General features: G+C 33.3%; 1 protein-coding gene across 1 annotated transcript; it reads right to left on the bottom strand.

Moving 5' to 3' along the window:
• Window positions 1–943: 943 nt before the first annotated feature.
• LOC120171849 lies at window positions 944–3,135 on the bottom strand. Its single transcript, XM_039179480.1, has 3 exons — window positions 2,299–3,135; window positions 1,206–1,294; window positions 944–1,093 (listed from the first exon to the last, which is right to left on the bottom strand). Exons 1-2 carry the CDS (start codon window positions 2,927–2,929, stop codon window positions 1,278–1,280), a joined length of 648 nt encoding a protein of 215 aa, XP_039035411.1. The 5' UTR covers window positions 2,930–3,135; the 3' UTR covers window positions 944–1,093; window positions 1,206–1,277.
• Between the last annotated feature and the right edge of the window lie 8,848 nt (window positions 3,136–11,983).

Raw genomic sequence — 11,983 nt, 5'->3', positions numbered from 1 at the left:
GTAAATATCAATGTTTTTAAAATCGGACCGGACCTTGAACCGGTGAAGGTACTGGTTCACTGATTCAACCGGGTTCAACCGCGGTTGTACCGGTATATATAAAATAATATTTTTTTAAAAATTTTACATAATATTCAAAGCAATATTAATATATATATATATAACATTCTTTTTAAGTTCACAATATTAAAATGTATAAAAATACCACAAGTCATAACATATATAAGTTAAATACCATAATATCAAGTGAAACAAAATGATTCAAATCAACTACAACATAATATTTAAGGTCAATACCTAATGAAATTCATCAACAAACAAATAAATAAAAAGTACATAATTGATACAAGTATCAATCATCATAATATTCATTGAAATTGATTCCCTCAAATTCCAAAATATTGGGAAAAGCTTCTTTATTAGTTGAACTACCACCGCCATCACCACTTTGAACTTGAAAGTCCACAACATCAAGATCTTCATCACCTAGCAATATGATAAACAAATACAAATTTAAATTTAAATTCCCAAACAATACTTAACAATTAATAGTAAAAGTGTAAAACATATTAAATAATAAATATAATTATATAACTAAAATAAACAAGCAAAGATTAACCTTCATTATTTTTTGATGATTGGCCAACTGGAATTGCATTCTCATGATAAAGAAAATTATCAATCTCATCAATATCAAGCTCAGGAGGTGTTTGTTCTTCAGTTACCTAAAAACCAACATGATCAATAGATTCATAATCAATAGGATCATAACATGGCTTCTTGAGCAACCTAAAATTAAACATCACAATATCAAGAAAGAAGTTGATTAATGATTAATTGATTATGCTTAAAAGGATAAGGAAATGAAATAATATTTTGACATTATACCTATTCTTTAAACGCAAGTTATAAGTAACATAAACTAGATCATTTAGTCTTTGATGTTCTAGTCTATTTCTTCTCTTTGTATGGATGCGTTCAAAGACACTCCAATTTCTCTCACATCCAGAAGATGAAGAAGTTTGACTAAGATAATGGATTGCCAACTTTTGCAAAATTGGAGCACTACCCCCAAACAACGCCCACCATTGATCTACAATAAATAAATTTAATGATAAAAAAATATAAGTATAGAACACAAGTTATACTTAACTATTTAAGCGTAAAATATAAATTATAAACTAAAAAAATAAAGTAATATTTACCGGGTCGAGTTGTCTTTGTTACGATAAGAGCACTTTCTCGACCAAAACTTCCTTGTCGTTCCCGGTACATATTCATCTCACTAATGCCTCTAGTTAAGTCATTACAAAAAGCTCTTTTTTCAAGTAAAGAAATGGCTGCACTCATGACTCTGTTCTTGCTATAAAATTTCTCATCATAGAAGAATGCAGGATTTAAAAAGTAAGGTGTTGCATGAAGATTGAGTTTTAAATGTTTATCCCATCGAGCCTTAATAATATCTGTGTAAGGCTTATACAAAGCTCTTCTATTTCTAAACATCTCCTTTATAGCATTTTTTGCCCTTTGCATGCCTTCATAAACATAACCAGGAGAAGGCTTTTCATCCCCATCTACAATTCTTAGTAATCGAATGATAGGAGCCACAAGTTTCGCTATCGACAAACAATCATTCCAAAACTTTTTATCCAAAACAATATCACTAACAATTTTTCCTGTTGTAGTCTTTGATAATTTATGGCTAGTGAAATGCTTGTCTACAACTAAAGCTTGCAAATCATGTTTGTGATCAAAAATACTTTTCAATGTAATAAAAGTATTAGCAAAACGAGTCACTCCTGGACATACAATTTCTTTCCAACCTTCTCTTTTTCTCATCCAAGATAAGAATACCATGTGATTATAGAAAAATACTGTAATCTTGGAAGCCTTTGTGGCAAGGTCTGCAACATGAGGCATGCTAGCAAAGTCCTTTAAAAGGAGATTCAAACAATGAGCGGCGCAAGGAGACCAAAAAATGGTATCATATTTCTATTGTATCAATTTACCAGCAGCTACATAATTAGCTGCATTATCAGTCACTATATGAACAATATGTTCAGCTCCAACCCATTCAACCACTTCAGAAAACAAGCCGCATAATGTCTTAGCATCTTTTATGACATCTGATGCATCAACAGATTTCACAAATACTACACCTATAGTATAATAAATTAAAAAGTTTATCAAACATATATCAAGTATTCTTCATATGACAATTAACAGCAAACTAAAAAAATAGTGAACTAATAAGTAATAACTATACTAAAGACTATTAAAATTTAACATAAATGATACCTGTAGGACAATAAACTAGAAAGTTGATCAAAGTTCTTTGTTGTTGATCAGTCCATCCATCTGCCATAATTGTACATCCACTCTTAGCCCAATTTGCTTGATAACCTTCTACAAGTAAGCAACACTCTCTCTTGCAATCTCCCAACAAGTTAACCCTTAATTCATGATAAGATGGGCCTTTAAAACTGGGACCAATAGCATTGATTGCATCTAAAGCAGGTTGAAAGTATGGTGATAGTGTTGCATGAAATGGAATGCAGGCATCGTAAAACCAATGAGCAATTGCCATCTTAGCTTTGTGAATTGCTTGCGTGCTTGATAATACACTTTTCAAACTTGGTTGCGATCCTGGAGTAGTCCTTGGAGCAAAATAATTACTAATTTCAACATTAGCTTTTCTTTTCAATGTGGGTTGCATCTTACTCTTCATATCCATATTTGAGCTAGGTTGAACTTCTTGTGCTTCATCTTCAATATTTTGATCACCATATGCTTCATATAGGTTACCCTCACCACTCTTACTTTTTTCTTTGATTCCAACCAATAACTTAAGCATTTGGTTACGAACATCATGAGGAACATTTTTGCAAAAAATTATATTACCTGGAACCCCCGCAAGAGGTTGCTTCATTCTATTTATGCCCCCTCCTTTACAAGTCTTTCTACAATAAAGGCAAGTGTATACATAACTTTTTCCCTCTTTTTTAAACGAAATGTGAGCCCACGCAGGATCACTTTTCCCACGAGCTGTACTTGAGGATTCTGTGGATTGTTTCTCAGATGGAATATTATTACTATCTTGAGAAGCATTATCTTGTAGAGCATTCACACTTGGTAATTCCTACATGTTATAAGCATAAACTGATTAGTGATTAATAATAAATAATTGAATAATTGAGAAATTCATATGCAATTATAAATATAACAAGCAACAAAATTTGTCATAGAGGAACAATCTCACTAGCACCAATTTCAATACCCACTGTTAGAGTCGTGGAGAAGCACTATAGATAGAATGCAGGAACTCAATCTAGAACAAATAGCAAGGATAGAACAATATCACCCATCTAGGTAAAAAAACAAAACATATTGAAGCTACTTCGCCAGGTCCAAGCGACAGTACCCATGAGTTTTTGTCAATTCATACCGAGGGTGCTAATCAAAATGATATGTCTTCATGTAGACAACCTTTACTAAGTCGGAAGAGTACAAGTATTAGGATGAAAAAGAACAAAAAGATGACAAAATTAGGTTCTTTTGACAGTTTATCTTAGCCTAATGTAGAGATAAATCCTCCTATATTGGATTAGGGCCGGAAATTTTTATTTTTCCCTTCAGTGACTTACTTGACAGTAGCAAATACATGCAATGATAGCATTTTACGAATTCATGAACCGTTCAGTACCAATAAGTAGTTCTATCCCTGCAATTTTAGTGAGATTTCGCTTGTTACATACATTGAACGAACAGTATCACAAATTTCTTTTCTTTTTTGAAGTAAAAAGTGAGCAGAGACGGTTCCATTTCCACAAAACTCGACATAAAATTGAAAGTTTTATAAGTTCCACATTGAACAGAGGCTAAAACAGTACGCTAATAAAGGCATTAGTTCTAAGGTTCCTTTAATATTATGTTTCAAAACCAATAGGTCAAAAAACATGGTTCAAGCAAAACCAGAACAAGAACCAGATGGAGCTGCACTATAGAAAAAATGGAGCACAGGCGCGGGCAGACCGTTTCGATTATCTCTTGCAGAAAGCAAAGAAGCATCGCAGCTTTTAACAATATCACAAATTTTGCACCAGTTTTCGAAGCAGAAAGAACATAAAGATCAAGTTGAATTTCTACCAAAGAATGAATATCAAAACGTACTATATTAAAAACCAAATCCAGTAGAATCAAGCTGCAAATCACACTAGAATCAAGATCGGCTACAGTTCATCAAATTCCATATATATAAAATCGGGCCATAAAAATCAAACTACAAACTCAAAGATTTAAATTCAATTAAAAGATGAATTAAAAATATAAAGAAATGAGAAGCTTAAACATTCTCATCTTACGAGAATAACGAACTGGAACTCAATGAAACGCTGGTGAGGGAGTGGTGATGAAGGAATCCAAAGTGGAAAAGCCGAAAAGGGATAGGGTTTACTGCTTAAACGTTCGTGAATGAAAAAGAAAAACTGAAAATGGCTTAACCCTACAAAATCAGAAAATAAATATGGGTTGAAAAAAAAATCATAAAACGACGACGTTTTGTTTAATTAAAAAAATACAGAACCGCTTGAACCGGTAGAACCGCCGGTTCACACTGGTTTTGCCGGTTCACAGCCGGTTCTTTGCACATCCGGTTTTATATGTTGACCGGACCGGACAAGTAACCGGTTCGTGGTTCAACCAGTCGAACCGGCCGGTCTGGTCCGGTTTTAATAACCATGGTAAATATTATTATTATTATTATTATTATTATGTTGCATTTTGAGAGCCACTCATTTGGAGATTTTTGGGATAAAGCTCAGTTTTAAACGGGGGAGTTGAAAACCAATTAGAACCAGCAACAAAAATATCAATTTATTCTTTTGTTTTTCCGACCCAAAGTGTGAACATGTACGTTCAACAAAACAATAAATTGCTAACACCAAACTCTGCTCAACCTTACCTCCGATGAACCCCTACCAGTCTCGGATTAATCATCTAGCGACCCTGGTGAACCAAGTGAATCAGTAACAAGGACACCAACCATTTATTCTCCTGCAGCAGCAGCGAACGGCAAGGAGAATACTTTTCCCCTCGTCCGATAACCTGCAACTCAAAACAATCCAATCGACTCATAACAATGTAAAATAAAGCAAATGGGAAGATGAAGGTCGACGAGAGGTCAGGGTTTTTTTATGACGTTAAGGGCTTTATCTTGGAGATCCCAACGGTCAAAAGCATTTAAGAGAGGAGAGGAACAACATATCTCGATCTTAACTCAATCGGACGGTTGTCAGCGGCGAACGAAAGTCATTTATGTTAAGGAAACCAAACGATTTTTGTTAAATTTACGATCATTCATCATGATTTTTGGTGAACGAAGGCCATATCTGTGATGAGGAAAGCGAGACGAGTCTAATGGTGTGCTTTAGATCTTGAATGACGATTGATGACGGTGGTTTGCATGGAGATTGCCAACGATCAGCGGTGGCCAGTGATCGGTTGAATTAGCAGCTTGCTTGTGATGTGAGAGCTTTCGGGAGAAGGGAACGAAACAAAGTGGGAAAATAAGAAATGCAAATTTGGTTCAGAGAACACGTGGGTTTTAAGAATATTGATAAAGTGAAAAAATAGAAAATCACAAGGTAAGTCATCCAAGTTTTGTGAGATCTTTACCTTGTCTTTTAATTTTCAAGTGGTTATAGTTATGACATTATAGTTTCTATAAGATCAATTTAGTTCCGAATTTAAGTAATTAAATATTTTGATGGGATCATTATCTTTTAGTTTTACCAATTGAGTCCTCAAATTATTATTTAGATTCTAATAAGTTATTTATGCGGTGAAGGAAATTATTTTGTATTCGAGTTCGTATATTTGATGGTCTGAGTTCGTGGGAAAAAAACTTGAAGCTCGACCCATTACCTTTCGATCTATCTGTATGTTTAAGTCTTGATTAGTCGTATGGTTCCGCAACCCTTTTAAATAATTCCTTTAGAATATTACTCCGGTGTAACTTTGTTCTGATATAATGTATGATGGTGCACTACTTTTTATCGTAGCGAGACCAATGCTAACTAGATTTCCTGATCCGACCCATTTTGCGAGATGTGTTCCTTGTGTACAATATAAATGTTTTAAATATCTGTTTGAAATCTCATGTGCACATGAATGTTTTCTCTTATTTGAAATATAATATTTGATATGATTTGATTATTGTATAAATTACCTGTTTTGAAACCTTATTCTTGATTTACTGAAATGTAAAGCATGATTGCCTGAATTATTATTTCTGGTTATTGTTTTAATGAACATATGATATGTCTGAACTCTGTTTTACTACTACTGATTACTGTCTGAAAAATGTTTTATTTTGCGCACTCTAGATCTGGTATGAAGACTCTGGCAGGTTCAGTCGCTGTTGGTAATTCTTTGGATAGGTTTAGCATCGACTGGTAATTCCTTATAGACCTAAGGCGACCCTTGGTAGGATTTACGGCCCTGAGATTTTCTTGGGTAAGCCTCTGTGGTCTCGAGAATTGTCTTGGGTAGGCTCTCAAGCACCAAGGTACTCTCTTAGGTAGTGCAGTTTTGGGAAACTGCGTATGGTGTTCGGTTAGAGGATGATACGAAGTTTTTAAATTAAAAATTCCTATGATGTTTTAATGACTGTGATATGTAGTGATTTTAAAAAGCATAACAATATGTTTTTATTTTTGCATTGTTGGGACACATTGAGCCTTAGCTCATTTTTCAAATTGTTTTACCCCCTTTCAGATATTCTCGGATTGGCACTCCGTATTAGACACTTGGAGGATTAGCATATTTAGTACAAATCTTTTTATTGTAATGTTTCTATCTTTCGAATTGCTTTTAATTATGGTGACATGTGCCTTATTTTTTAAGTACTTATCTTTTTATATGATATTTACTGCTTTTGCTACTGATATATGATTTATTGTGCTCCATATTTGTTTCATGTTTTATTTTATCTGGTCACTTTTAGTTTTATATTTACAAGTTGGGTTTTTATCGTTAATTATTATATTTTTATAAATGTTATTTGTAATATGATTTTAAATTATCGAATAATGTTTTTGGAAAAAGTTTTTACGAATATTTAATGCAATCCGCTAGAGTTAATCGAAACGCATAAGCTAGGTCTAGGGGTTAAACTTAATTAGTATCAGAGCTTTTGACTTTTAAAACCTCGTACTATGGATGAGTCCAAAATAAAACACCGATTTAAAATGTTTTATAAAATTAGTTACAAAGGTCATGTCACTAAGTTTTTACAAGTTTAATTATTTACGAGACTCCAAGCGTCAAATATTATCATAAGACTTACCTTTGTATAGCAAGTTCTGAAATTCTTTGATATTAGTGTTAGACGAGATCGTCGACTTTCTCGAGGGCAAGGTCGAGCCACTGAATTCTCTGATTTGATAAATGATATGTATGTAGATTTTATATCTCTGTTAGCTTATTCTACCTCTCGAGTACCTGTAACTCCGATAGATCTGCCACTTTCCCTAGGTAGTGATATGATCACTCTGGTTAGAGGAAAGTTAGAACGCTTTTTATCTCAAGCAACCTCTTTTGATCTATTAGTGAATATGTTTACTTATCTATATAACCCTAATTTCCTCTGATAATTTATATTCATATTTAGAAAATTCTACGAGATCTTACGTCTGTTAAGTTAGTTGAGTTAAAAGAGTCATTATCACAATAGCTTGATTTGATAATTGGACAATTAGATTGATAGAGTATGGTGTTGATCTGAATTTTGAAATTAAGAAGGTTATTTTAAATGCTACGATAATAAAAGAGTAGTGGTAATCGGGCAGTGACTTGAACCCCGTTAGATATTGCATTGATTGAAGTGGACTTGAAGATGATCAAGCAATGACCTAAAGTATTATGTTTATGTCATGAATAATAAGTCTCAGACCTCATAATTGAGGGTTATAAACTAATGAGAACAAGAATTTTCTTTTGCCAATCAGAAACTTGTTTGACTTGTTCTGAGTGACACCTCTTTCTTCTGAATATATATTCAGAATTTAATCCTCGTTAGTTAAGCTGGACATTTCTGATGATCTTAAGATATTTATTTGTACGTGCTCGATCATGTTACAATGGTTATAGATAAACATTATGAGATTCAAGTTTATTTCAGATAATACTAGGTTAATCTGAGGGAATATGGCATTGAGTTCTATTTTGAAGAGTATATGTTATCTAAGTATCTTAATGGAATAAAGTACTAAGATTTGGATGTAAAGGGTAAGCATGAAAGCGTTGTAGGATGTTTTACATGTGTACCTTTGTTGAGATGATATCATTATGACCCTTCTGTTCATAATGTGCTAATTAAGGATAATCAATCAAGATTTGAAATTGTTGTACTAAACGAAATTCTGGAATATGATTAGAGAGTTTTACTAATTAAATGACTAAGGTTTAGTGAAGAAATCATAATTTGGTAAAAACTACTTGAGATACTAAGGATTTAATAAAAGATTAGCTTCCGTATCTGTTTGACTCAAGTGAATTTCGATGACGAAAATTTTTTAAAGGGAGGTAAGTTGTCACACCCTAACTTAGGGGTTAAATTTGTTTAAAGTTCAAAATTTCAGTCTAATAATATTGTTGAGTTTAAAAGAAAGAATGAGAAGAATCATGGACCATGATTCAAATTTACCTTCATTGGATATTATGGATTTAAGAAACTCCAGAATTTTCGTGGTACTTCACCTGTTGATTGATGTAAATATTATTATTATTATTATTATTATTATTATTATTATTATTATTATTATTATTATTATTATTATTATTATTATTATTATTATTATTATTGTTGTAATGTTGAATTTTGAGAGCCATTCATTTGGAGATTTTTGGGATAAAACTCAGTTTTAAAAGGGGGAGTTGAAAACCAATCAGAACATGCTACAAAAATATCAATTTATTCTTTTGTTTTTCCGACCCAAAGTGTGAACATGTACGTTCACTAAAATAGTAAATTGCTAACACCAAACCCAACTCAACCTTACCTCCGATGAACCCCTACCAGTCTCGGACTAATCATCTAGCGACCCTGGTGAACCAAGTGAATCGGTAACACACCAATCATTTCTTCTCCGACTGCAGCAGCGAACGGCAAGGAGAATACTTTTCCCCTCGTCCAGTAATCTGCAACTCAAAACAATCCAATCAACTCATAACAACATAAAACAAAGCAAATGGGAAGATGAAGGTCGACGAGATGTCAGGGTTTTTTTTATGATGTTAAGGGCTTTATCTTGGATATCCTAACGGTGAAAAGCATTTAAAAGAGAAGAAGAGCAACATATCTCGATCTTAGCTCTATCGAACGGTTGTCAGCGGCGAATGAAAGTCTTTTATGTCAAGGAAACCAAATGATTTTTGTTAAATTTATGATCATTCATCATGATTCTTGGTGAACGAAGGCCATATCTGTGATGAGGTAAGTGAGACGAGTCCAATGGTGTGCTTTAGGTCTTGAATGACAATTGATGACGGTTGTTGGCGTGGTGGTCGCCAACGATCATCGGTGGTCAGTGATCGGTTGAATAAGCAGCTTGCTTGTAATGTGAGAACTTTCGAGAGAAGGGAACAAAACAAAGTGGGAAAATAAGAAATGAAAATTTGGTTCAGAGAGCACGTGGGTTTTGAGAATATTAATAAAGTGAAAAAGTGGAAAATCACAAGATGAGTCGTCCAAGTTTTGTGAGATCTTTATCTTGTCTCTTAGTTTCTGAGTGGTTATAGTTATGACATAGTAGTTTTTATAAGATCAATTTAGTTCCGAATTTAAGTAATTAAATATTTTGATTGCACCATTAGCTTTTACTTTTATCAATTGAGTCCTGAAATTATTATTTAGATTCTAATAAGTTATTTATGTGGAGAAGGAAATTATTTTGGATTCAAGTTCGTATATTTGATGGTCCGAGTTCGTGGGAAAAAACTGGAAGCTCGACCCATTACCTTTCGATCTATCTGTATGTGTAAGTCGTGATTAGTCGAATGGTTCATCAACCCTTTTAAATAATTCCTATAGAATATTATTCCGATAGTAACTCTATTCTGATATAATGTTGAATAGTGCACTAATTTTTATCGTAGAGAGACTAGTGCTCAATAGATTTCTTGATCCGACCCATTTTACGAGGTGTGTTCCTTTTGTGAAATAAAAATGTTTTAAATATCTATTTGAAATCTCATGTGCACTTGAATGTTTTCTTTAATTTGAAATATAATGTTTGATCTGATTTGACTACTGTATAAATTACCTGTTTTAAAACCTCATTCCTGATTTACTGAAATTTAAAGCATGATTGCCAGAATTATGATTTCTGGTTACTATTTTAATGAACTGATAACCTGTCTGAACTCTGTTTTACTGCTACTACTGATTACTGTCTGAAAAATATTTTATTCGGGGCACTCTGGGATCTGGTATGAAGACATGGCAAGTTAAGTCGCTGTTGGTAATTCCTTGGATAGGTTCAACACTGACTGGTAATTCCTTATGGACCTAAGGCGACCCTTGGGTATGCTCTGTGACCCCAAGATTTTCTTGGGTAAGCCTCCGTGGCCTCAGGAATTGTCTTGGGTAGGCTCTCAGGCCCCAAGGTACTCCCTTAGGTTGTGCAGTTATGAGAAACTGCATATGGCATTCAGTTGGAGGACGATAAAGAGTTTTTAAATAAAAAACTCTTATGGTGTATTAATGACTGTGATATGTACTGATTTTAAAAATCATAAATGTATGTTTTTATTTTTGCACTGTTGGGACACTCTGACGCTTTAGCTCGTTTTTCAAACTGTTTTACCCCCTTTCAGATATTCTAGATAGACACTTCGTATCAGGCACTTTGAGGATTGGCACATTTAGTACAGATCTTTTTGTTGTAATGTTTCTATCTTCTGAACTGCTTTTAATTATGGTGACATGTGCCTTATTTTTGAAGCACTTATCTTTTTATGATGTTTACTGCTTTTGCTACTGATATATGATTTACTGTGCTCCAGATTTGTTACATGTTTTATTTTACTTGGTTGTTTTTAGATTTATATTTATGCGTTGGGTTTTTATCGTTAATTATTATACTTTTATAAATTTTATTTGTAATATGATTTTAAATTATCGAATAACGTTTTTGGAAAATGTTTTTAAGAATCTTTAATGTAATCCGATGGACTTATTCAAAACACATAGGCTAGGTTTAGGGGGTTACAATTAATTGGTATCAGAGCTTTTAGTTTTTAAAACCTCGTATTGTGGATGAGTCCAAAATAAAACATTGATTTAAAATGTTTTATAAAATTAGTTACAAAGGTCATGTCACTAAGTTTTTACAAGTTTAATTGTGTATGAGATTCCAAGTGTCAAATATAATCTAAAGAGTTACCTCTGTATAGCAAGTTCTGAAATTCTCTGATATTAGTGTTAGACGTGGTCGTCGACTTTTTCGAAGGCAAGGTCGAGCCACTGAATTCTTTGATTTGATAAATGATATGTATGTAGATTCTATGTCTCTGTTAGCTTATTCTACCTTTCGAGTACCTGTAACTCTGATAGATCTGCCACCTACCCTAGGTAGTGATATGATCACTCTGGTTAGAGGAAAGTTAACGCTTTTTATCTCAAGCAAACTCTTTTGATCTGTTAGTGAATATTTTTACTTATCTATATAATCCTAATTTCCTCTGATAATTGATATTCATTTTTTGGAAAATTCTACGAGATCCTACGTGTTTTAAGTTACACAACAACAACAACAACAAAACCCTATTCCCATATACAATGGGGTAAGGGGAGGTAGGGTAGTAGGCTGTCCCCAACGCCAGGTTGAGAACAGCTTTCGTGGAAGACCTCCGACAGTCAGAAAATTAAAAGTAAAGATAAAATACAATGCATGTATAAATAAATAAATATATAATTAAATCC

Source organism: Hibiscus syriacus, unplaced genomic scaffold (assembly GCF_006381635.1).
Source record: "Hibiscus syriacus cultivar Baekdansim isolate YM2019G1 unplaced genomic scaffold, ASM638163v2 tig00111837_pilon, whole genome shotgun sequence".
NCBI lineage: Eukaryota > Viridiplantae > Streptophyta > Magnoliopsida > Malvales > Malvaceae > Hibiscus > Hibiscus syriacus.
Note: the sequence above shows the minus strand (reverse complement) of the source record. Positions and strands in the feature narration are given on the sequence as shown.